The sequence below is a fragment of the Oncorhynchus clarkii genome, chromosome 4 (assembly GCF_045791955.1).
Source record: "Oncorhynchus clarkii lewisi isolate Uvic-CL-2024 chromosome 4, UVic_Ocla_1.0, whole genome shotgun sequence".
In the NCBI taxonomy this organism is placed as follows: Eukaryota; Metazoa; Chordata; class Actinopteri; order Salmoniformes; family Salmonidae; genus Oncorhynchus; species Oncorhynchus clarkii.
In genome coordinates this window covers 22,827,724-22,855,091 of record NC_092150.1, presented here as the reverse complement: position 1 = coordinate 22,855,091, position 27,368 = coordinate 22,827,724, and the positions used below count along the sequence as shown (strand labels likewise).

At 44.3% G+C, this 27,368-nt stretch overlaps 1 protein-coding gene across 3 annotated transcripts in view; it reads right to left on the bottom strand.

The window, feature by feature from the left end:
• The window catches only part of LOC139406608 (formin-binding protein 1-like), a 74,408-nt gene that overhangs the window by 6,503 nt on the left and 40,537 nt on the right, over positions 1-27,368 (bottom strand). For all 3 annotated transcript variants that reach the window (XR_011634009.1, XM_071149380.1, XM_071149379.1), the window contains exons 2-9: positions 10,509-10,624; positions 8,566-8,616; positions 4,642-4,789; positions 4,085-4,147; positions 3,317-3,421; positions 3,070-3,198; positions 2,774-2,920; positions 1,227-1,436 (exon numbers count right to left, since the gene is read on the bottom strand). Coding sequence is in view for 2 of the 3 variants with exons in the window: in XM_071149380.1 (XP_071005481.1) it covers positions 1,227-1,436; positions 2,774-2,920; positions 3,070-3,198; positions 3,317-3,421; positions 4,085-4,147; positions 4,642-4,789; positions 8,566-8,616; positions 10,509-10,624 (969 nt within the window). In the remaining variant the exon portion in view is untranslated. The remainder of the gene's footprint in view (positions 1-1,226; positions 1,437-2,773; positions 2,921-3,069; positions 3,199-3,316; positions 3,422-4,084; positions 4,148-4,641; positions 4,790-8,565; positions 8,617-10,508; positions 10,625-27,368) is intronic.

Here is a 27,368-nt window from a genome sequence, read left to right as displayed (position 1 = left end):
CCATGAGTCACCTCATACATTAAGGAAATCAAACTAGGTCCTTCAGCCAGAAACCAAATGGGACACACAGGGGTGACACACAATCAATGGTCTGGCACAGTAATACCACTGCGTGACATTCATTTGACTGTTTAGCCGGCATACAGTATATTGGCTGGCTCATGATGAGGTCCAGTTGACCTTCATGTCATTTCGACATACCACCGTAACCTCTCCTTATCCAAATACCACCTACAGCTACAGTATCACTTCCTACACGTCACACAACACGCTCTACAATGGCACTCCTGTGATTTCAACCCCCCACCCCCTGTTCCTAACTAGAGAATAACTAACTGGATCAAAACCAGAGAGACAGAAGAGAGGGAGGTGAGAAGGGAGAGAGAGAGAAAAAGAGAAAGAAATAAGGAGAGAAAAAGAGACTTAAATCACTGCAAACCCAAACACACTGACATGCTCTTCGTCTTACCCCTCGTTTAAGACCCCTGAAAGAGGCTATCCTGGGTTTGACCGTTCTCAGTTCAGACAGACAGAAAGCTATGGGGTCACTAGCAAATTTAGGAGCCTGACAGTGGCTGGCGGTAGCCAGGTCGGGGCGGTGGGGAGCAGGGGGAGGAGAGGAGGGGGGAGACTGGGACGACAAAAAAGGGGTGATCAACCTGAAAACTTTTAGAACTAGGAACATAATTGTAACGATGGAACATAAAGTCATGGTGTTGTGAGACAGAGGTAAAACAATTAAAACAGACAACATATTGTCCCACAAAACAAATCTCAACAGGAGAAACACCAGTTAAGGAAGATCATGCAATATGAAATCTGAGAGACCTTCGGGTGAGAAACCATAAGAAAACATAAGACAAGAGCAGGCAAATCAAAGTCAATATGAGCACCAACACCCCTTGTATTAGACAAGTCATTTGAAAATGGTTAGCTACTCTCACACAAAAAGTTATAGATTAACAGACGGTATTGCCTTTGGTAGGTCAAAGTGTAGTGATTTATGTAATGAGATAGAAAATGCTAGATTCAGGTGACTGTTATAAAAAGACAGCTACCGTAAGGTATAAACCTACCAGTGGACTCTGTTACAAGAAAAAAACAGACAAAAATCAGTGAGTTGACACACACACACACACACACACATATACATACATACATACAAGTTGTTCACTATTGAAACAACGAGTAAAGGTCTTGATAGCAGGTGATGATGAATCTCTCACCTTGGGCTTTTTCCCAAAGAGCCACAGTTTGTTCTTGGCCGCCTTGCTAATCGAGTGTTTGGGGTCTGGCTTGACCACCCCCTCGTTCTTGGGGGTGCTGATGGTGTTGTCTGAGCCCGTCCGGGAAAGGTTCTGACTGTAGTCCTCAAATGGGAAGTCCCCTGGAGGCTCAAAGCCTGACTTAAATGACTCCACTACAATCGCTGAGTCCTGACAGAGAGACAAAAAAAAGACAGTGTGAAGAACAAACATTACAGACTGACATTTCTTTAAAATGATGTTTTCTGGGACACCATGACCTGAGTGCAGAGTACAGCTCAGCCCCTGGTGGAAACCACTGTGCAGCATGTGCTGTGTGCATAAAGAACAAACAAAGGAAAACATGGCCCACTGAGTAGGAGCAGCTCTGCTCAGCTGGCTGGATGTAGAACCCGCCAGGCTGTATGTAGGCCCGTGGGTGGGAAGGAGAGAGGAGGCTCTGCCTGCCGGGGCCAGCCAGCAACACAAACACTGGAGGAGACAGAGGCTGGAGACTAGGCAGAGGCTGACTGATACACCACAGCTAGCATGCTAGCAGATGCCCATAGACTTCTAGTCATTGCGCTAGTTGGCATTGGCTTGCGAAACTACCTCTAACCTCCTTTATACTGGACACAGAGACATAAAAACGTAGTAGACAAAGTAGACAAAGGGCCTCATTGGAAAAATCCCAAAGTATCCATATAACACTAGAACCGCATGGCCTTTCAGCATCCGCTAGAGAACGTTGCCGGGCGTTCCTATAGCATACACATCAGATGCATATGCGCGAACACAAGCTCCAAAGTCTGATAAACAGTGCATAAACAACTGTAAATGATAAATTGCATGAAGAAATATTAGTGGAAATATATCCATGTAAAAACATAACAATAGTTATTATTGGGCTCCTGAGTGGCGCAGCAGTCTAAAACGGCAGAGGTTTCCCTACAGACCCTGGTTCAATTCCAGGCTGTATCATTCAGTTAGGCCTAATTGAAATTCAATTGTGAAGTAAAGTGCACAATTATCGCCCATTCATCCATGACATTCATTCAGTGAGGAGACGCACAAATTAGCGCCTGGCTGGGTACCAACGTCCTACAGCACAAGTTGGTGAAAATGTTCAATACTTTTAAAACATTTGTGAGTTCAAACTTCTGAAAAATGAGCAATAGAAACATTTAAGGAAAAGTCAAGGAAAGAGCAAGAAGTTGCATTTTGTTTTGGCAGATTTTTTATTTACAAAATCAAAACGTCAGTGGCCGTTGACCTATGGCGGTTCCAGTGTTTAGAGAGCCATTGCCTCACCGCTGGCCTGGCTGGTGGGTGGATGACTAACTACTGATCCTGCTCCACCCATGAGCTGCCTCCGCTCCGTGCTAGAGTCACCATGCTAAAGTAAAGTCTTGTGTACACCCTGCTTCAAACTATAGAGCACCGTCACATATGCTCATGCTATAAGGGAATCATGCTACTGTGTAGGCCACCATAGCATCATAACATAGGGCACCATGCTCCAGACCCACCTTGCGTTGGTCCACAGCCTTGGCAGCAGTCACCATGCCCTCCAGACACTTGGAGATGATGGGGACGACTCTGCGCTCCACTTCGGCAAAGCTCTGGTACGTCTCTCCCAGCTTCACTGTCCGCCTCTCGTCCATGTCCTGCAGGTTCTGGAGAGGTCGGGAACACACACACACCCCGTGACCTCTGACCTTTTGGTGTCCTGTGAGCCAATCACAGCTCAGATTTCCATCTCTCCTGCCAATGCGGGATGAGACAGAAGTTGGAGCCTGGAGGAGAATGGCTGGCCGTGGCTTACCTTGAATATCTGTGGAATGGCCACATTGAAATGTTTCCACTGTTCCCCGTTAAAGTTCTGCAGCTGAGCGGCGTACTCGTTCTTACTCTCGTCTGCTGAGTGTGTGCGCAGGTACAACTGGGACTTTGCCTGCAGTGGACAAGATGGAAAATTCAGGACCACTCAATACACACAGCAAATGACAACCTCCAATGTGTATGGGTGTAGGTAGTTTACATGTCAAGGCTCAAGCCAGGTCAGGACTTACCTTTTCTACCTCTGACTTGGTGGCGTTGATGTCGTTGTCTAACCTGTCGTAGCTGATCTGTGATTTCTCTGCCTCCTTGCACTCCCGCTCAAACTTCTTCTTGCTCTAAGAAAGTCAAATAGGAGACAGATTATTAGTCAAGACATATTGACCTCTTCTCTTGTAATGAATGCAAGCCTCTACCATTTCTACAGGACATAGATAGGAGAGCAAAACAGAGCAGAAACACTGTGGTTAAACAGGCAGCAGAGCAAACGAAAAACCTCTAAATAAATGTATGCTTTCCTCCTGCTAAAAAATCTGTGCTGCATTACGTGACAGTGCAACAAAGAGGAATACCTAAGGCATTACTGACATTCTCAATGTGAGATTCAACTGATGCTGGCTGCAATCACAATACTATATACACAATACTTCTCTCATCAGTGTGTGTATGTTTGTGTGTGTGTGCCGATGTGTTCTTTTATGTATGCATCTTCCTGTGTGTGTGTATGCACTCCTTTAAGTGTGTGTGTGTGTGTGTGTGTGTGTGTGTGTGTGTGTGCGCAGAGGTAAGTGGAGATCCTCTTGGCCCTCTCTCACAGGCGGCCCAGCAGGACTGGGCGTCTGGCTGTCGGCAGAGGGGAGCAGGTCCCTGCTGGAGGTCCACGTGTCACACAGGCCTCCTTCCCTGCGAGGGGCCTTCCCTGTCCTCTCCGTGCCCTGTGCCACGTGGCCCTCCCTCCCTCCATCCATCCATCTCTTCCCTGCCTCCTCTCACACACTCACATTGTCCATATGTTTCCAACACTGGTCCAGATACTGCTGGGCCTTCCTGCCCTCCTGAAGGTGCTGTGGAGTCAAAACACACAACTCAACACACAGATGTACCATCTTAATTTGACTAGTTTCTCACAGCGGGAAAATAATCCTGCAGCAACAGGAAATGTTAATTATTATGTGGATTAGAATTAAATTGACATTTTTGTGTAGGGTTTGATACATTTAGCTAGGATAAATCAAGGTTGACATTTTAAAGTGGAAATAAACTTTAGAAGCCTTTTTAAAACCTTGAATACCTCTACAATTTGCATTTCCGATGGAACAGAGTAAATAGGTATTAGGTCTATTCCACAAGTCACCACCGGCTGAATCTGACATTAAAATACCTATTTACTCAGTTTTATCCAAATCAGCATTCAGGATTAGACCCACCCGTTAAATAAATTAAGATAGTGCACCTGTATGAACAAGAGTATCTACTATACACAACATAACAACATTGTACATAATGAAGCCTGCAATACGTACATCCAGGGATTATTGTCCTACTGGTAGCCACTCACGTGTTTCCGCTCTGACTTGAGGTCCTGTGAATACCTCATCAGCTCTCCGTACACATTGTGTCCCATCTCCTCGGCCACTACCTCCCTCTGCCCCGCGTAGTCATTCAGCTCATTCAGGATGGAGTAGAAGGACATGCACGACGAGAACCTGAACACACAGGACAGGTTACTCAGCACAACAAACAAGGATATTAGCAAGTAAACTTTTAGAAATGAATTTGTGAGGATAGAGAGAAAGACCGATCAGATGGCAGTGGTTATGGACAGATCTATAATATGGTTGGTCCTATGCTGGACCTAGGCTCTGATTAAAAAGAGAGACCGGCTCCCCCTCTGTATCACACAGAGAGTATGAGGCCTAGTGGGAACTAAAAGGCCAATAACATGTCGGACTCTGTGATAATATTGATAACAGACCCACCTCCCCTTAGTGACATCACCAGCTCCCTTTATTAGAATTCTCCTATCTGTACTTTACTATTTATATTTCTGACTACTTTTACTTCACAACATTCCTTAAAAGATTGTAGGGAGTAAAAAGTACATTTTCCCTGACACCCAAAAGTACTCGTTACATTTTGAATGCATAGCAGGACTGGAAAATGGACAAATTCACTCACTTATCAAGAGAACATCCCTGGTTCATCCCTACTTCCTCTGATCTAGCGGACTCACTACACACACATGATTCGTGTGTAAATTATGTCTGAATGTTGTAGAGTGACATCTGGTTTGCTTAATATAAGGAATTGGAAATGCTTTATATTTTTACATTCTATATTTTAGCAATAACATTTACTTTTGACAGACTTTTACTCAAGTAGAATTTTACTGGGTGACTTTTACTTAGTCATTTTCCATTAGGGTATTTTACTTTTGCTCAAGTATTAAAATTGTGTACTTTTTCCAACACTGCACACACGCATCCACTGAGGAAGGACCAAGGAAGGAGGGATAGGGACATAAACTCAGCAAAAAAAGAAAACGTCCTCTCACTGTCAACTGCGTTTATTTTCAGCAAACTTAACATGTGTAAATATTTGTATGAACATAACAAGATTCAACAACTGAGAAATAAACTGAACAAGTTCCACAGACATGTGACTAACAGAAATTGAATAATGTGTCCATGAACAAAGGGGCGGATAAAAATCCAGTGTACGCCAGTATCTGGTGTGGCCACCAGCTGCATTAAGTACTGCAGTGCATCTCCTCCACGGGGACTGCACCATTTTAGCCAGTTCTTGCTGTGAGATGTTACCCCACTCTTCCACCAAGGCACCTGCAAGTTCCCGGACATTTCTGGGGGGAATGGCCCTAGCCCTCACCCTCCGATCCAACAGATCCCAGAGGTGGTCAATGGTATTGAGATCCGGGCTCTTCGCTGGCCATGGCAGAACACTGACATTCCTGCAGGATATCACGCACAGAGTGAGCAGTATGGCTGTTGGCATTGTCATGCTAGAGGGTCATGTCAGGATGAGTCTGCAGGAAGGGTAACCACATGAGGGAGGAGGAAGTCTTCCCTGTAACGCACAGCGTTGAGATTGCCTGCAATGTCAACAAGCTCAGTCAGATGATGCTATGACACACCGCCCCAGACCATGACGGACCCTCCACCTCCAAATCGATCCTGCTCCAGAGTACATGCCTCTGTGTAACGCTCATTCCTTTGACGATAAATACGAATCTGACCATCCCCCCGTGACAGTGGGTTTGTGCCCATGGGAAACGTTGTTACCGATGATGTAAGGCAGGTCCTCACCAGACAATAGATCTACAAGACCTCAGTCCAGCCTCTCTCAGCCTATTGCGGACAGTCTGAGCACTGATGGAGGGTTTGTGCGTTCCTGGTGTAATTCAGGCAGTTGTTGTTGCCATCCTGTACCTGTCCCGCAGGTGTGATGTTCGGATGTACCGATCCTGTGCAGGTGTTGTTACACGTGGTCTGCCACTGCGAGGACGATCAGCTGTCTGTCCTCTCTCCCTGTAGCGCTGTCTTAGGCATCTCACAATTTATTGCCCTGGCCACATCTGCAGTCCTCATGCCTCCTTGCAGCATGCCTAAGGCATGTTCACGCAGATGAGCAGGGACCCTAGGCATCTTCCTTTTGGTGTTTTTTAGAGTCAATAGAAAGGCCTGTTTAGTGTCCAAAGTTTTCATAACTGTGACCTTAATTGCCTACCGTCTGTAAGCTGTTAGTGTCTTAATGACCGTTCCACAGGTGCATGTTCATTAATTGTTTATGGTTCATTGAACAAGCATGGGAAACTGTTAAAACCCTTTACAATGAAGATCTGTGAAGTTATTTGGATTTTTACGATTTATCTTTGAAATACATGGTCCTGAAAAAGGGACGTTTATGTTATGCATCCTTTAGAGGGCCTCCTTCATTCCCTCCCTCGTCCTCTCCCTGTCCTGTTACAGCACCAGTGTTAGCACACAGGGCCAAATGATGTAGGGATAATTTAATTAATTAGGGGAAGAGTTTCAGAGAATTCAGAGGGTGGTGTCCCAAATATCAGTGCTGTGAGGCTGAGGCTAAAGGGAGCCATCTCTCCCTCCTTCCCTCAGTCCCTCCCTCCCTCCCTCCTTCCCTCAGTCTCTCCCTCCCTCCCTCCTTCCCTCAGTCTCTCCCTCCCTCCCTCAGTCTCTCCCTCCCCCCCTCAGTCTCTCCCTCCCTCCCTCAGTCTCTCCCTCCCTCCCTCAGTCTCTCCCTCCTTCCCTCAGTCTCTCCCTCCTTCCCTCAGTCTCTCCCTCCTTCCCTCAGTCTCTCCCTCCTTCCCTCAGTCTCTCCCTCCTTCCCTCAGTCTCTCCCTCCTTCCCTCAGTCTCTCCCTCCTTCCCTCAGTCTCTCTCTCCTTCCCTCAGTCTCTCCCTCCTTCCCTCCTTCCCTCAGTCTCTCCCTCCCTCCCTCCTTCCCTCAGTCTCTCCCTCCCTCCCTCCTTCCCTCAGTCTCTCCCTCCCTCCCTCCGTCTCTCCCTCCTTCCCTCCTTCCCTCAGTCTCTCCCTCCTTCCCTCAGTCTCTCCCTCCTTCCCTCAGTCTCTCCCTCCCTCCCTCCTTCCCTACCTCCCTCCCTCCCTCCTTCCCTCCCTCTCTCCCTCCCTCCCTCCCTCAGTCTCTCCCTCCCTCCCTCCTTCCCTCAGTCTCTCCCTCCCTCCCTCCTTCCCTCAGTCTCTCCCTCCCTCCCTCCTTCCCTCAGTCTCTCCCTCCCTCCCTCCTTCCCTCAGTCTCTCCCTCCCTCCCTCCTTCCCTCAGTCTCTCCCTCCCTCCCTCCTTCCCTCAGTCTCTCCCTCCCTCCCTCCCTCAGTCTCTCTCTCCCTCCCTCCCTCCGTCTCTCTCTCCCTCCCTCCCTCCCTCAGTCTCTCTCTCCCTCCCTCAGTCTCTCTCTCCCTCCCTCCCTCAGTCTCTCCCTCCCTCCCTCAGTCTCTCCCTCCCTCCCTCAGTCTCTCCCTCCCTCCCTCAGTCTCTCCCTCCTTCCCTCAGTCTCTCCCCCCTTCCCTCAGTCTCTCCCTCCTTCCCTCAGTCTCTCCCTCCTTCCCTCAGTCTCTCCCTCCTTCCCTCAGTCTCTCCCTCCTTCCCTCAGTCTCTCCCTCCTTCCCTCAGTCTCTCCCTCCTTCCCTCAGTCTCTCCCTCCTTCCCTCAGTCTCTCCCTCACTCACAGACCTTTGATATCATTCCTGTGCGATAGCAGCCAATAATTTCTACGTCAGATATCCTACACAGCTGTAAGACTTGCTAACTCTTGCTGACTTGTTACTCTATTCTATGGAAGCAATTAAACATTTAAAAAGTACTGTGTTGCCATGGCAGTCTGTGTTTGTGGTGACCGGTCTAGTGGAAAGGCCCAGTGTGTGTGGCATAAAGCTGATACCGTTAACAGGTTGTTAACCATTTAATACAAATGGGTCTAATCTACTCACCTAGGTTCATCATCTTTGGAGCGCTTGGGACAGTACTTCTTAACCAGGTTCCTGTGAGGAGAGAGGATACATATGGTCAGAGACAGATAAGAGTGAGACAGACAGAACAGACAGCTGCCTTTTTTACTCCCCAAGACAGGAGCACATTAACCAAAATTACAGCTCTTTCTTTATTTCCGTATTTCCTTCTGTATGTGAATATGATAAAATGATTGGCTGAGATAGCTCAGTTTCTCGCATTCAGACGCTCCTCAGAGAGAGACTAGATAAAAGTAGGTCAGACCGACACAGATAACCTGGTACTGTGTGATATTCCTGCACTCTCCTCGGTTGTTCCCTACAGAACACATGCAGGAGGAGCAAAACAAAAGACATGGTTGTCTTTGATAAAGTAGTCCCTCTGGACAGGGGCTCCTGTAGTGTGGGGCTGTGCTGTGGTGCTCTTCAGGCATGCAGTGCTCAGGTTCCACTCGCTCTTTAGGGATGAATAGAGGAGGAATACAGAGAGGTTTTCAGAACTTGCCGCCGCCCTGCCCCCCTCCTCCAATCAGTCCCCACTGAGACCAACTAATGAAGGGGCTTACACCAAACAGCACTCGGTTTCCCAGTCCTGGGAGGCAGGGGAGTGGCTACACACACACACACACAAACAGACAGACTGTCCAGGGAGTCAGAGACTGGGGAGAAATACGTCCACAGAAACAGTAGAGAGAAGGAGTGCTGAAAATGGTAGCAGTGTGAAGCCGATCAGCATGTAATGCACATGTTTTAAGAATGCATGAGTGCGAAATCACGAAGCTCTTCTTCAGCCCATGATTCATAGCTGGATATTCACTGGGTTACACACGCTGTGACTAAACATTCCCAGTTTAGTCGTCATTCAGACGCATCTCTTTAAAATAAAATACTCCTCAGCATATTGGTGCTGTAACTAGGCAACACCCAAAGGAGGAGGGGGGAGGGGTAGAGCCTGGTGGGGGTGCAGAGGCCACAGCTGGAGCCTCTACGTTACGACCACAGCTCCAGGGATGACCACCGCTCCATGGGGACTGCACTGTTTCTAAATCTTACTAACAGAGATACTTACGGCAGGTTGCATTTTATGTGGGCTAGAATGTACCTATATGCATCTGATCAGTGCGGGATCACCTATGGTTTACCAACCTAGCCTACATCTCCCTAATCTTGTCAAACCAGTGGTCTCACTCTAACTAAATAACTCGTCGTTTTAGAACTCCTTGTTGTTGTTTTTTCTCCTTGGTAGATTTGCTCCAAAGGTGATAACATGGTTGTTAGGGAGGATACAGCCTTGAGGGTGCAATCCAACAGCGTATAAATGGGTTTACATCTGTAACAAACTCCAGCGTTCCCATTGGAGGGGCGTTGGCATCTGCCTACTCCTCTACTGTCTAGAGACTGGCCAGTAGCCACCTCCTAGATATCTATTATATTGATTTGTGGCCCTCCAAAAATCTATTAATGGCAGCACAACCATGTCAGATTGGGCTGAGCTGGCCCTATTGTTCAGGCTGAGTGGACACTTTTAGATACTCATCAAATCACATAATTTGATAATTATCCTAGTCATTATTTAATTACCGGTAATTCTACATTGATATTAGATGATTAGCATATTGAAGGTTAATATACAGTACTAATGCATCCATCCACTAATGTGATTTTCTGGAGTTTTTTTTCTCATTTTATCTGTCATAGTTGAAGTGTACCTATGATGAAAATTATAGGCCTCTCTCATATTTTTAAGTGGGAGAACTTGCACAATTGGTGGCTGACTAAATACTTTTGCCCCACTGTACGTCTACATCTATAACACAGAATACCGTATTCTACACAGAATACTCATTCAATTAATGATGTAAAGTATAGGCAAAACCACTCAAAAACAGTTCTATGGAACTGAACGATAAAAGCCACATTCTTACCTTAACTGTTTTGCATAGGTCTGTTCAATCTCCAGCCTTTCCTTGACAAACTTTGCATACCTCTCTAGGAAGTCGATCCCCCATTGAGTATGCTTGTCAAGGTTTTCAAACTGGTCCTGAGAGAGAGGGATGGAGAGAAGAGGGAGAAAGAGAGACGTTAGGGTTGGAGAGAGATGACTATATGAGTCCTTACAGTGGCATGCATATGATGGATTAAATTAAACGAGGCATGAATGAGAACCCAGTCGTCTGACATTGAATAACAAGCACATGTTGAGTCACTACGTTATTCCTGTGCAAGGATGTACTTCCTCAATGATCACACTGGGTACTATCAAGAGTATGTCAAATGATAGGAAAGCTAAAGACACATAGCACAGGCATACAGACACATAGCACAGGCATACAGACACACAGCACAGGCATACAGACACACAGCACAGGCATACAGACACATAGCACAGGCATACAGACACATAGCACAGGCATACAGACACACAGCACAGGCATACAGACACACAGCACAGGCATACAGACACACAGCACAGGCATACAGACACACAGCACAGGCATACAGACACACAGCACAGGCATACAGACACACAGCACAGGCATACAGACACACAGCACAGGCATACAGAAACACAGCACAGGCATACAGACACACAGCACAGGCATACAGACACACAGCACAGGCATACAGACACACAGCACAGGCATACAGACACACAGCACAGGCATACAGACACATAGCACAGGCATACAGACACATAGCACAGGCATACAGACACATAGCACAGGCATACAGACACATAGCACAGGCATACAGACATATAGCACAGGCATACAGACACATAGCACAGGCATACAGACACACAGCACAGGCATACAGACACACAGCACAGGCATACAGACACATAGCACAGGCATACAGACACATAGCACAGGCATACAGACACACAGCACAGGCATACAGAATAGACACTCCATACTTCTACAGATGAGAATTCCAAGGTGTCTATGAGAAGAACCGGTAACCTATCGTTTCGAGAGTTAAACAGAAACTTTAAAGATTTTCAACTTCATATTCATCATCTCCAGCAGCACCCCAACATCAACCTGGTGCGTTCTATGTTTTGTAGTAAAAAAATATATAGGTAGATAAGTGTTTCCAATGACATCAGTGCGCATCGTGTGATTTTGACCAATTGTGGAATACGCATTGCATATGAATTGCCTACAAATATGTTGTCATTGGAAAGTCATCTTTCTCTATATTTTTGACTACAAAACATAGAACTGCGCCATTCTCACATATGTTGATTTTGGGGTGCTGCTGGAAATTATGAATATGAAGTGGATTTTTTATTATAGATATTTTTTTTTATGTCCCGTTAAGGCATAACAGGCTTTACAGTATATTTTAGATGGTTTAAGCAGCCTGAGATGAATATTAATACAAGGTCAACGTTGTATCGTTTCGAGAGATGCCTTATAACAGTGCTGGGCTGAGAGGAAAATGCTGAAACCACACCACAGTCAACACAGCTGACAACCTCTCCTCATGTGACCCTCTTGGCTGAACATTTAAAAAAAGTGTATTTTTCCATATATAGACACATTGTGTGTTTTAAGTCAAATCAACTATATGCACTAAGCTTGTCTGATGCTTTAAGCACACTGTTTTATGAAATCCATTAACCAGTTGAGTCTATGGGGGCGCCATTTCATTATTGGATAAAAAAACGTGCCCGTTTTAAGCGCAATGTTTTGTCACGAAAAGATGCTCGACTATGCATATAATTGACAGCTTTGGAAAGAAAACAGTCTGACGTTTCCAAAACTGCAAAGATATTATCTGTGAGTGCCACAGAACTCATGCTACAGGCGAAACCAAGATTAAACTTCAAACAGGAAATGAGCAGAATTTCTGAGGCTCTGTTTTCCATTGTCTCCTTATATGGCTGTGAATGCACCAGGAACGAGCCTGCCCTTTCTGTCGTTTCTTCAAGATGTCTGCAGCATTGTGACGTATTTGTAGGCATATCATTGGAAGATTGGCCATAAGAGACTAAATTTTCCAGGGGTCCGCCCGGTGTCCTTTGTCTAAATTGGTGCGTAATCTTCAGCTGCGGGCATTTTCTCCTGGGATTCAGAACAGAAAGCACACTTCCACGAACAATATATCATCGAAGAGATATGTGAAAAACACCTTGAGGATTGGTTCTAAACAACGTTTGCCATGTTTCAGTCGATATTATGGAGTTAATTTGGAAAAAAGTTCGGCGTTTTGATGACTGGATTTTCGAGGTTTTTTGGCAGCCAAACGTGACGCACCAAACGAAGCGATTTCTCCTAAACAAATAATCTTTCAGGAAAAACTGAACATTTGCTATCTAACAGAGTCTCCTTATTGAAAACATCTGAAGTGCTTCAAAGGTAAATGATTTTATTTGAATGCTTTTCAGGTTTTTGTGAAAATGTTGCCTGCTGAATGCTAACGCTAATGCTAAATGCTACGCTAGCTAGCTAATGTTACACAAATGCTTGTTTTCCTATGGTTGAGAAGCATATTTTGAAAATCTGAGATGACAGTGTTGTTAACAAAAGGCTAAGCTTGAGAGCTAGCATATTTATTTCATTTCATTTGCGATTTTCATGAATAGTTAACGTTGCGTTATGGTAATGAGCTTGAGGCTGTATTTACGATCCCGGATCCGGGATGGCTAAGTGCTAGAGGTTAAGACAAATAACTAGAGGGAGTACGACCGCAATTGATTTCACTGTGCAGGGCTGGGCTCAGACTCGCTGCACTAAAAAAGGACAGCCACTGACTGTGACTCGCCCCCATTGTCTCTACTTCCTGCTGCAGTGACCACCACAGATCATCAAGTGTTTATTGCGTTGTTGAAGCTGCAACATAATTATAGCCATTACTGAATGAACATCTCTGCTACCAAAATCATTAATTTGTTTAGGAAAAAAAAATCCCTATTCCCTCAACCCGTGCTCTCTTTACGTGACACATGTATGCATCACATGCTGACCTTTAGCATGATCACATCAATAAATGGGTTATAACAAACTCAATGCCGTACCATGTGACAGCAAAATGGATGCAGAGAACATGACAAAAAAACGGGGGAATGTTTACTGGTTGCTCAGGAGGTAAAGGGGAAGTCAGATGTGTGGAATAAATTTGACTAGTTGTGGAAAACACTGGAAGATCAAGAAAAGGCAAGGAGCAAGTGCTGCGTGCATATTATGTGTACCAAACTGGTGCTGTTGGATTACAATATAATTTTCCTGAACGATTGGTACGTAAACAACAATAAATAAATTAAGTGTACAAGAGAGTTGTAAAAAATAAAAACGCTAAAGCCTTTATTACAGCAAAGACTAAAAACAGTCGCATACATTCGTGAAAGCGATTTCTGGAACGGAATTATTTATTATTTACACTAATTATTCAAGGGTCGCTTTATTGTATTTTAAAACTAAAATGCTTGATTGCATTTCAAATCATGAATGACTCGTATGCTGCGTGATGTCAAATGAATGAATGATTGATACAGTAGCCTCTATAAATATTGAAATATAGTCAGTAAAACTAAACAGGACACGCTCTTAGGCCTACAGCTCAATGGTGGTTATACTTATTATTATAATGATCATAATAATAATAACGAGAAAAGGGAGGGTTATTATTATTATAAATATAATTTGACAATTTGGAACAGTGTAAACACTAAATCAATTATAAATAATACCAGAGAGACTGTAAAGCCATTACAGAATGGCAAAGATTAAAAACAGCCAAATTTGTGAAATTGTTTAACCGATATTGTGGTTTTGTGAGGCTTAGTGCTCACGGAATCCTGTAGGGTATTAAACAAATACTCAAAACAGGCAACAGAAGCAGGATCTGTCTTATTTCTGTAGGTAAATATGGATGATTTATAAAGCCAGGCACATTTAACAGTTAGGGTTTCCTCCTCACTTTATTTTTCTTTACAATTAAGACAAGGCCTGTTTCTCGTCTCCTAACTCCGCTGCTGCCTCCACTCACTGTTCTCAACACCAATATGGTGGTTAACTTTGTTATTATTCACATAGCAACATGGTCTATGAAAAGTAGAGGTCGACCGATTATGATTTTTCCACGCCGATACCGATTATTGGACGACCAAAAAACCCGATACCGATTAAATCGGTAAAAAATACTTTTTTTTGTAATAATGACAATTACAAAAATACTGAATGAACACTTATTTTAACTTAATATAATGCATCAATAGAATCAATTTAGCCTCAAATAATCAATGAAACATTTTCAATTTGGTTTAAATAATGCAAAAACATTGGAGAAGGAAGTAAAAGTGCAATATGTGCTATGTAAGAAAGCTAACGTTTCAGTTCCTTGCTCAGAACAGGAGAACATGTGAAAGCTGGTGGTTCCTTTTAACATGACTCTTCAATATTCCCAGGTAAGAAGTTTTAGGTTGTAGTTATTATAGGAATTATAGGACTATTTCCCTCTATACCATTTGTATTTCATTAACCTTTGACTATTGGATGTTCTTATAGGCACTCTTATAGGCACTTTAGTATTGCCAGTGTAACAGTATAGCTTCCGTCCCTCTCCTCGCTCCTCCCTGGGCTCGAACCAGGAACACAACTACAACAGCCACCCTCGAAGCAGCAGCGTTACCCATGCAGAGCAAGGAAAACCACTTATTTATATGTATATAAAAAATAAAAAATAAATTAAAAAAACACTCCAAGGCTCAGAGCAAGTGATGTTTGAAACGCTATTAGCGCGCGCTAACTAGCCAGCCATTTCACATTGGTTACACCAGCCTCATCTCGGGAGTTGATAGGCTTGAAGTGATAAACAGCGCAAGGCTTGACGCACAACGAAGAGCTGCTGGCAAAACGCACTAAAGTGCTGTTTGAATGAATGTTTACGCGCCTGCTTCTGCCTACCACCACTCATTCAGATTATATGCAACGCAGGACACACTAGATAATATCTAGTAATATCAACCACGTGTAGTTAACTAGTGATTATAATGGATTTTTATAAGATAAGTTTAATGCTAGCTAGCAACTTTGCTTGGCTTACTGCATTCGCGTAACAGGCAGTCAGTCTCCTTATGGAGTGCAACGAGAGAGAGGCAGGTCGTTATTGCGTTGGACTAGTTAACTGTAAGGTTGCAAGATTGGATCCCCCGAGCTGACAAATAAAAATCTGTCATTCTGCCCCTGAACGAGGCAGTTAACCCACCGTTCCTAGGCCGTCATTGAAAATAAGAATGTGTTCTTAACTGACTTGCCTAGTTAAATAAAGATTAAATAAAGGTGTTAAAAAAAATAAAAAATAAAAAGTTTTATTTTTTAAATCGGCAAAAATCGGTGTCCAAAATCACCATTTGTTATGAAAACTTGAAATTGGCCCTAATTAAAATCGGCCATTCCGATTAATCGGTCGACCTCTAATGAAAAGGCACCAATTCAACTGCGCACTGATGTGTTTCAGAACTGCGAAGAGCGTTCACTATCCAACGCAGGAGAAAGCACATTTGTTATATAAAATAATAACAATTCTTCTTACGTAATACAACCACATACATTTTCAATATCACGTCTTAGAGTGATGGACTGTGCCATCCCCACGTCTTCCACAATGAATCAGTCCACTCAGACGGGTGTCTTGTACACCATGATTTTATATTTAAATGTTTAGCTACTGCCCGACTAATGAAATCTCGGTCGACTAACAAACAATCGACCAAACAATCGACCAGTTGACTAAATGGGGTCAGCCCTACACGTCACATTTTTATTTTACATTATGAAGGTTACCATAGTACCCCAGAACAGTTGCGCCAGTCATGTGTTTGTTTGTAAATAGCAGAACGGGAGAAAGCAGGAGCAGGTTAGTTCAGCTGTGTATTGACAGGGGTCGCGTTTTAAATTAAAAAGGCATGTTTTTTGTTGCTTCATTAGCGTGATCAGGGACATGCAACTATAGTTTTCCTTCACAGAAAATACATCAGCGCATCAATACATCAGCCAAGCATGTGTCAAAACCTTGTTCATTTGCACAATATCTCTCGTTCACATTCGCTTGTAAAATGTCCAACTCACCAAAAATGACATTTGGTTCCCCCTACCTATATATGTATAACTCCATGGAAATTCATTCAAACTTGTGCTAATTTTCTTTGCATTCTGGTAATAGACAACCAATAGGCTTTTATGCGCGTTTTTTAGGCACCCCCTTAAGGACGGTAAGAACATCTGGATACTGTACAGTACAGCTAGGTAGGTCTAGGAGGGAACAGTGGAGCCATACCAAAGTCAGTCAGACTCCGCATACTGATACCCTTTGATTTCACCTGAGGGCTAACCTTCCTACTTCAGAGCTTGTTTGGAGGCTGAGAATAGGTGGTGAGAAACTGTCAGCATCATCCCCACCAAAGATATATACACAGCCCAGACCTGAGTCAGGTGAGGTGAGTAACTCCCATGCTGTGTTCTGGGATACCGAGGGAAAGAGAGGGGGATAATATAGAGGAAAAGAGAGGGGGATAATATAGAGGAAAAGAGAGGGGGATAATATAGAGGAAAAGAGAGGGGGATAATATAGAGGAAAAGAGAGGGGGATAATATAGAGGAAAAGAGAGGGGGATAATATAGAGGAAAAGAGAGGGGGATAATATAGAGGAAAAGAGAGGGGGATAATATAGAGGAAAAGAGAGGGGGATAATATAGAGGAAAAGAGAGGGGGATAATATAGAGGGAAAGAGAGGGGGATAAAATAGAGGGAAAGAGAGGGGGATAAAATAGAGGGAAAGAGAGGGGGATAATAGAGGGAAAGAGAGGGGGATAATAGAGGGAAAGAGAGGGGGATAATATAGAAGAAAAGAAAGGGGGATAATAGAGGGAAAGAGAGGGGGATAATAGAGGAAAAGAGAGGGGGATAATAGAGGAAAAGAGAGGGGGATAATAGAGGGAAAGAGGGGGATAATATAGAGGAAAAGAGAGGGGGATAATATAGAAGAAAAGAAAGGGGGATAATAGAGGGAAAGAGAGGGGGATAATAGAGGAAAAGAGAGGGGGATAATAGAGGAAAAGAGAGGGGGATAATAGAGGGAAAGAGAGGGGGATAATATAGAGGAAAAGAGAGGGGGATAATAGAGGGAAAGAGAGGGGGATAATAGAGGGAAAGAGAGGGGGATAATAGAGGGAAAGAGAGGGGGATAATATAGAGGGAAAGAGAGGGGGATAATAGAGGGAAAGAGAGGGGGATAATAGAGGGAAAGAGAGGGGGATAATAGAGGGAAAGAGAGGGGGATAATATAGAGGAAAAGAGAGGGGGATAATATAGAGGAAAAGAGAGGGGGATAATAGAGGAAAATAGAGGGGGATAATAGAGGAAAAGAGAGGGGGATAATAGAGGAAAAGAGAGGGGGATAATAGAGGGAAAGAGAGGGGGATAATATAGAGGGAAAGAGAGGGGGATAATATAGAGGGAAAGAGAGGGGGATAATAGAGGAAAAGAGAGGGGGATAATAGAGGAAAAGAGAGGGGGATAATAGAGGAAAAGAGAGGGGGATAATATAGAGGGAAAGAGAGGGGGATAATATAGAGGGAAAGAGAGGGGGATAATATAGAGGGAAAGAGAGGGGGATAATATAGAGGAAAAGAGAGGGGGATAATAGAGGGAAAGAGAGGGGGATAATATAGAGGGAAAGAGAGGGGGATAATAGAGGAAAAGAGAGGGGGATAATAGAGGAAAAGAGAGTGGGATAATAGAGGAAAAGAGAGGGGGATAATAGAGGAAAAGAGAGGGGGATAATAGAGGAAAAGAGAGGGGGATAATAGAGGAAAAGAGAGTGGGATAATAGAGGAAAAGAGAGGGGGATAATAGAGGAAAAGAGAAAGAGGGATGGATTCCAGTTTCACCCTGAAGTGGACTGTCTGAAGAGAGCTCCGGTGTCGTCTCCTCTTCGCATGTCTGAGCTGTGCTGGAGGAGAGGGGGAGAAAGGGAGAGAAGAAGAAAAGTAGAGAGAGAGGGGAAGGGGTGTCTCAATCTCTCCCATGGCTTGTTCCCTGCCTGGGAGCGAGGCTGTGTTCAGGATTGGCTTAGGACCTAGACAGACCCACAGAGACTGACTGGTGGACTCCAGCCAACACACTTCCCCTGTGAGAGAACAATAAGCAGGCCGTCCCAACAGATCCCTCCTCACTGACGCTTCACAGACTCAGTCCATATGCACACAGGGAGGGAGGAGAAAAAGAATGTGCAAGCTACAGTCAATTCCATGGGCCTGTTAAACCATACATGAAACCCATTTTCAGAAAATGTGAGCACAGATCATGGTCTAATACTATGACTAATACCATAACTTTACCTTCCTCTGGCTCAGGGTCAAAGATGTGTTGTTCATGTAAAAATAATCATGAACATGTAAGTATCTGTACCCTGTAGGATCTATAAAATCAACAACAGATACGGAATTGACAACCATTCCAGAAGTACATCCTGTGACGAGGCAAAGCATGCCAAATGAGATGTTCGCAACCGTTTCACACCAACACACAGACACAGAGAAAGAGCGAAAGAGGACAGAGAGAGAAGAAAAAACAAGGGGCTAAAAAGTATTTTCTGGAGCATTGACTGTGACCAGGTCTGCCTGAGCGGCCAGGCCCCTGCTGCTGGCTGCTACATTCTCATTCACACAGCTCACTCAGCTGCCTGGATGGAAATCATTTCTCCTCCAATAAAATGGCTTCTTTTACCATTTCAGGCTCTCCAGAGCTTCAGAGCTTAAAAGCTGAGCACATGTCAGGGTCCTGTACTCATGACAACCTAGGGGGGGAATGGAGAACAGAGAAGGAGGCCTTGTGCCTCCAATAACAACAAGAACCAATTATTCTCACTTCTGCTTAATTGTCCTCTGTCTTTTCACACAATAAACCAACAGAGAAACTCCTTTGGTTGAGTTAATGATTGTTGACATTAGAGAAAGATCACATTTTTGGGCCGATGCCAATACTGATTTGAGGGTCAAGGAGGCCGATATTTTAGACCAATATTCAATATCATTATATTTGAAAATGTATAACTTTTTTTTGTTTTACTCAGCTGCCAGGACAAAAAAAATGAAAACCACTCCATTGGCTAGTTCAGCTATGTGTCAAGAAATGATCCTACTGCTACGATAGGATCGAGCGAGGCTGTAACTCCATTCCCTTTCACATCTCTCTCCATCGCTCATATCACTTGCTGGCTGCTGTTTATTGCTACTTTGTTATCTAGCTCAATGGCGAGGTCTTCTGCTACCAAGCCTAAAATGTGCACATCTCACAAGGAGAGTGAGGGTAGGAAAACGATTTAACGTCAATGCACGTTCTGTCCATAGTTTGAGAAGTGAGAACATGCACGCTGATCTACCGGTTTCTTTGTCCATAAACATGCAGGAAGATCCTTAGGTAGCTAAACCTATTGCCAACTTCCTTCTTTCCCTATTACGACATCATCTGATCTGACTATCAAGTGTCAATTTACGGACACGATTGCGGATGGTCAGATCATTACACCAGTAAATAGCTAACGTTACACCAAAAGAGGTTTAGAAACTCTGGTTACACCGCAAGTCAGATGGCTTGTTGCTGAAAATGGTGCATGTTCAAAATTATATCCAGCTAGCGTTAGCTAGCTGCGTTGGCTATTAGCTCCCACCTGATATCTTAGCATTGTGTTTATCTAGCCAACACCACAGATGAAAGGGTTAGTTAGTGTAATCTTTGCAGGTCACATAGCTATCTGCTTAGCTAGCTAGCTTGTTTATTGCACGCATGTCCGGGCACGTCGACACAAGCCTTGTTATTAGTAAATTAAACTGAACAAATATTTGCAACAGGAGTTACATTTTTGGCCACTGTCAATTAATCAGTTTCTCAATACTGCACCCTTCTGTTGGCGAATGAGCTAGCTTGCTGCTGCTACTGATTATCAATAGTCCATAGACTAAGAAAGGCCAATATCGTCCCGATATTGACACGGAAACGACCACAAATAAAGATCGGGTCAGACTTTCCATTAACGTCAGCAGGTAAACCAGCTCCTCCTTACCCTCCACATTCTGATTTCATCCTAACCCAAACAGATAGTTTAGATTTTGTTTTTTGATTATGATCCCATTCCTCTACATATGCAAATAAATAGTTCATGACAAACTACACGAGACGGAGTTAGTTGATGTACGTCATATTCTGTCAATGTGTGTGCGCGCGTAATGGACACAGCTAGGGATTACTCAGGGTACAGTGAGCACAATCCCGAGCCCCTGCAGCATGCCTCCCAAGGAAATGACTTTACCAGGAGACTGGTGCTCTGCTCAAGTGGAAAAACAATAGGACTCCACGCGACTGTCTGCCAGCCACCAACTCTTACAGGCCCACGGTACTGTTAGAGCATGACGGTGATAAGTATCATAACCATAAAGAATTACATTAATAAAGTCATAATATTTCTATGATAACTTCTCTCCTCCTGATTGCATAGCAAGTTCAGATGAGGACCCTATCAACCATCACATCAGGTATGCTGTGCACAGAGCAGACACAGCTGTGTACAACGCTAAGCCTGTGTTTTGCCCCTCAACAACACCGCCCGACACTCTAACCTCCAGGGATGGCCTGTTCAGAGTTATGACATTATGAGTGAAATGGTTGTAAAGCACCCGACTCATCCAGCAGGTGACGGCATGTCTGCATGTAGGCTACAGTATATAGCAGCCACACTTCCTCAACTAAGCAAATTCAACTCAGTCCCTGGTACAGGTGTGGTCTACCTGAATTCATACCGACAGCAGCAGCTTGCATACAAAACAATGCTAAAAGGAAAATCAGGGCAGCATACGCACGCAAAGAATCGGACAGACCACGATCACATGGTTTGTGCCATGACAGCAACATGAGGTGGTAAGGTATTTACAGTGTGAAGAGGCAAAATAAGGGGATAGGAAGAAAACCACAAGAACCTCAAGTCCCCAAAATAATATTTCAAATGGACTGAGCTCAGCAACCCACAGTCACTACTATGACGACGCTGGGTAACAACCTTGCAATAAAGCCATAAAGCCGGGGGGGGGGGGGGGGGGGCCTTGATGAAAAAAAGAATACGCAGGTCCCAAAAAATAGAAATTATGTGTTACAGCAGCAAGGTCTGTTTCACAGATTGATTGAACTAAGACACCCTGTGAATGTAACTTCAGTTGTTGGTGCTGTGCCATTTCCCCTCTGAGACAAGCCTGTTTACTGACACTAGCCCATTCCCATATGGGTCCCCTGGCATAGCTGCACCACTGGGTCTAACGGATGTTTTATATAACTCAAGGCAGTTTGAACTCAACATAGTGGGCCTGGGAGCAAAGCCTCCTCTCCTCCCAGGACAGCCTGTGTACTACGAGGACAGCTTGCGTTTTCATTCTCTGCTCACTGCTTAATCTCAAAGTGATAGTATTCTCTCTCTGCGGCAGAGATATCACAATATGCTGAATGTGGTCCAGAGCCAAATAAGAGCTTGATTCTGGCCCAATATATAGTGGTGTTTAGCGCCAGCAATGCGTCGGTTGGGAAACAGCTTGCGCGTGCAATACAGCCAATCCTTACAACACAGAACACAGCCAGAGCCTCTTCAGTCAGAGAAAAAGAGGTTTCAATCGACCAATGACAACATCAAGGCAAAATGCTATGGAAAGTAACTTTCTATGAGACAACCTATGAGCTGCATTAAGAAACAAGTAGAATTCATCTGAATAATCTGAGCATTAAAATAAATAGGCCTCAGTCTCCTATAAGCCACTGTGTTAACTTCATGAAGAGAGGAGACAACTGAGGACTTATGGCAAGGCCCAGGACAGACTGGCTCCCGTCTTATAGCAGAAACACAGCTTTGACCATTACTCCAAAGGCTCCTGTTGACTCATGAACTTCTGTTAATCTTTGCTCCTCGCTTTTGAGTGTTGTGATGATATAGGTTACTGGTGCCATCAAAGTGCAGAATACTATTACTAATTAACACAACTACCAGCCATAGCTGACAGAGCAGGAGAAAATGTTCATGTTCCCGAGAGCGTCTGTCCCACGTCAGCTTTCCTCCATCGCTCAATAATCATGAATAAGTAACTCCCTGAGCTCATCATCCCATCGTCTGCCTGCCTGCTCCTCTCTGGCTCACCACATCCACGTCTGTACTGTGACGCACCATACAGTAACAACATACAGAACAAAGCTTCACAGTGCAATGCAGCACAATATAGCGCAGCGCATAATGGACTGGCCAGTGATCCGGGCCCAGAGCTCACCTTTCAGTAACTTGACCTCCACACAGAAGCCTGTCACCACTAGGATCTCGCTATGGATAAGCCTGAGGGGGAACAGCAGTATGGAGGCCAGAGCACAAGCCAACAGACCGTTGGATCTGTCTGGGAGAGAGACTTCAAGCCAAGTTTCTCACTCTCAGGGGCTGGACTGACTGAAAGGAATGTATTTTTTGGTGTGAAGAGGGGAGAAACGTCCTTGGATTCCTGGATTCCCAGGAATTTGTTTGGAGATTCCCAAAATGCCAGTTCAGCAGATCGGATTTCTCTTTTGAGTGTTCAGGTTTCATTCTCCAATGTTTCTCTTTGCAATGTCTGAGGATGATGTGTTGAGACACACAGGGCAGTGCCAACATCACTACTATTCCATTTAGCCAGCCCGGTTTTCCCTTTCACTCACTTTCTATCTCAACCAGAGTCAGTTTTAGCAGATGGTTGGGTTTCAATATAATTTCTCTGTCTTGTAAAGTTAACCCCCTTCCCAGAGTGGGAGCCCAGTTAGCACAATGGCAGTGCACAGGAGAAATTAAACAGATGACCGTCTTACATTTCCTCTCATGATGAAAGATACAGAGCAAACATAATGATTTGATGAAATTCAGTACCCATACCGCTAACATTTCAGTAAAGACTTTACTGACCATAAGACCACATTACTGACCACGCAATAACTTTCACTGAATAAAAACAAAGGGATCATGTAAGGCAGCCACCCAAAACGGCAGACTAGCAGCAACTAGCCACAACCACAGAGGAACACAAGCATATCTGGAAAGAAATCTCCCTAGGCCAGAGGAAAACAGCCCAACTAAGAATGTCAGGAAGTGATGTCATCACTGGAACAATCTCAGGACTACCAAGGTCTCCCTCAACTAGAAATGCTCTGCTCCATGTAGATAATAAAGGGGTTCGATTTGCATACAGGCACAGTGCCTTCATAAAGTATTTCCACATTTTGTTACGTTACAGCCTTATTCTAAAATAGATTCAATAGTTTTCCCCCCTTCATCGATCTACACAAAATACCACAAAATGACATAGCAAAAGCAGTTTTTTTGGGCAGCAATTATTTTAGTTTTTTTTAACTGACATCAAATTTACATAACTATTCAGACCCTTTACTGAGTATTGTTGAAGAACCTTTGGCAGCGATTACAGCCTTGAATCTTCTAGGGTATGACGCTACAAGCGTGGCACAGATGTTTTTGGGGAGTTTCTCCTATTCTTCTCTGCAGAAGAATGCTGCACAGCTATTTTCAGTTCTCTTCATAGATGTTCGATTGGGTTAAAGTCCAGGCTCTGCCTGAGCCACTGCGGCAGGGTAGCCTAGTGGTTAGTGTTGGACTAATAACCGAAAGGTTGCAAGTTCAAATCCCCGAGCTGACAAGGTACAAATCTGTCGTTCTGCCCCTGAACAGGGCAGTTAACCCACTGTTCCTAGGCCGTTATTGAAAATAAGAAATTGTTCTTAACTAACTTGTCTAAAGGTAAAACAAAATAAAAAAAACTTGGCTTGTGTGCTTAGGTTTGTTGTCCTGTTGGAAGCTGAACCTTCGCCTTGGTCTGAGGTCCTGAGTGCTGTGGAGCAGGTTTTCATCAAGGATCTCTCTGTACTTTGCTCCGTTCATCTTTCCCTCGATCCTGTCTAGTCTCCCAGTCTCTGCTGATGAAAAACATCAGAGTAGCACAAATGGTGTCACCATGGCTCACCGTAGGGATGGTGCCAGGTTTCCTCCAGATGTGACACTTGGCATTCAGGTCAAATCGTTCAATTTGGGTTTCATCAGACCAGAGAATCTTGTTTCTCATGGTTCGAGAGTCCTTTAGGTGCCTTATGGCAAACTCCAAGTGGGCTGTCATGTACCTTTTACTGAGGAGTGGTTTCCGTTTGGCCACTCTACCATAAAGGCCTGGTTGGTGGAGTGCTGCAGAGATGGTTGTCCCATCTAAACATAGGAACTCTGGAGCTCTGTCAGAGTGACCATCAGGTTATTTGTAACATCCCTGACCAAGGCCCTTTCCCACCGATTGCTCACTTTGGCCGGGCGGCCAGCTCTAGGAGTCTTTATGGTTCCAAACTTCTTCCATTTAAGAATGATGGAGGCCACTGTGTTCTTGGTGATCTTCAATGCTGCTGCTGCAAAAACAATCTGGTACTCTTCCACAGATCTTTGCCTCGAGAAAATCCTGTCTCGGAGCTCTACTGACAATTCCTTCGACCGAATGGCTTGGTTTTTGCTCTGACACACTGTCAACAGTGGGACCTTATATAGACAGGTGTGTTCCTTTCCAAATCATGTCCAATCAATTGAATTTGCCACAGGTAGACTCCAATCAAGTTGTAGAAACATCAAGGATGATCAATGGAAACAGGATGCACCGGAGCTCAACATCAAGCCTAATAGCAAAGGGACCGAATACTTATGTAAATAAGGTATTTGTTTTAATTTGCAAAAATTCTAAAAAACAGGTTTTTGCTTTGTCATTATGGGGTATTCTGTGTAGATTGATAAGGATTTTGAAAATTAATTTTAGAATGAGGATGTAACGTAATAAAATGCGGAAAAAGTCAAAGGGTTTGAATACTTTTTTAATGCACTGTAGCCGCAGGGACAATACCCTCATTATGCTCTGGTGTTCTGGGGGCAGTGTCAAAAGCAGGCAGCCAGTTGCTGGGGGAGCGGGGCAGGGAGCAGGGTGGAAAATGTCACCCTGTCTAAAACACTGGCATCAAGCCCTGCCTGTAGTGAGTTTGAGAGTGTGAATGTGTGCGCACAGACATTACAGGTGCATCAAAGCTTGGACCGAGAGAGAAACACTTATCTCCTGGCAATCAGACTGTTAAACAGTCACCACTAGCTGGCCTCCGCCCAGTACACGGTCCTGAACTTTAGTCACCGTTACTAAACGGCTACCACCAGTTACCCAACCCTGCAATTTAGACCCTGCTTCCCAACATAGTCACTTCAGTAATGAAATTCAGACCACCTTCCTTTTTCATCATTGTTAGATTACAGCCTTATTCTAAAAATGGATGAAATAAAACCAATTCCCTCATCAATCTACACACAATACCCCATAATGACAAAGCAAAAACATTTTAAACTGTCTTGCAAATGTATAAAAAAATAATAATACCTTATTCACCTAAGTATTCAGACCCTTTGCTACGAGACTAGAAATTGAGCTCAGGTGCATCCGGTTTCCGTTGATCATCCTTAAGATATATATTTTTTTAAAGTTGAGTCTACCGGTTGTAAATGCAATTGATTGGACATGATTTGGAAAGGCTCACACTTGTCTCTATAAAAAGGTCCCACAGTTGACAGTGCATGCCAGAGCAAAAACAAAGGGAGGATGAAGGAATTGTCCGTAGAGATCCAAGTCAGGATTGTGTCGAGGAACAGATCTGGGAAAGGGTACCAACAAAATGTTGCAGCATTGAAAGTCCAAGAATACAGTGGCCACCAACATTCTTAAATGGAAGAAGTTTGGAACCACCAAAACCCTCCGTAGAGCTGGCGGCACACCCAAACTGAGCAATCAAGGGAGACAGGGCTTGGTCAGGGATGTGACCAAGAACTCAAATGGTCTCACTGACAGAGCTCTAGAGTTCCTCTGTGGAAATGGGAGAACCTTCCAGAAGGACAACCATATCTGCAGCACTCCACCAATCTGGCCCTTATGGTAGAGTGGCCAGACGGAAGCAACTCCTCAGTAAAAGACATGACAGCCCGCTTGGATTTCGCCAAAAGGCACCTAAAGACTTTCAGACCATGAGAAACAAGATAATCTGGTCTGATGAAACCAAGATTGAACTTGTTGAACTGACTGAATGCCAAGCGTCACGTCTGGAAGAAACCTGGCACCATCCCTACGATGAAGCATCGTGGTGTCTACATCATGCAGTGCAGATGTTTTTCAGCAGCAGGGACTGGGAGACTAGTCAGGATCGGGGCAAAGATGAATGGAGTAAAGTACAGAAAGACCCATGATGAAACCCTGCTCCAGAGCGCTCAGGACATCAGACTGTGGTGCAGGATCACCTTCCAACGGGACAACGACCCTAAGCACACAGCAAAGACAACGCAGGACTGACTTCGGGACAAGTCTCTGAATGTCCTTGAGTGGCCCAGCCAGAGCCCGGATTTGAATCCAATCAAACATCTCTGGAGAAACCTGAAAACAGCTGTGCTGTGACGCTCCTCATCCAACCTGACAAAGCTTGAGAGGATCTGCAGAGAATAGGAGAAAATCTCCAAATACAGGTGTACCAAACTCATAGCATCATACCAAAGAAGAACCGAGGCTGTAATCGCTGCCAAAGGAGCTTCAACAAAGTACTGAGTAAAGGGTATGAAAACACATGTAAACATTGTTTTTAACACATTTGCAGAAATGTAGGTTTTTTGTGGGGGGCTTTGTCATTATGGGGTATTGTGTGTACATTGAGGGGGAAAAAAC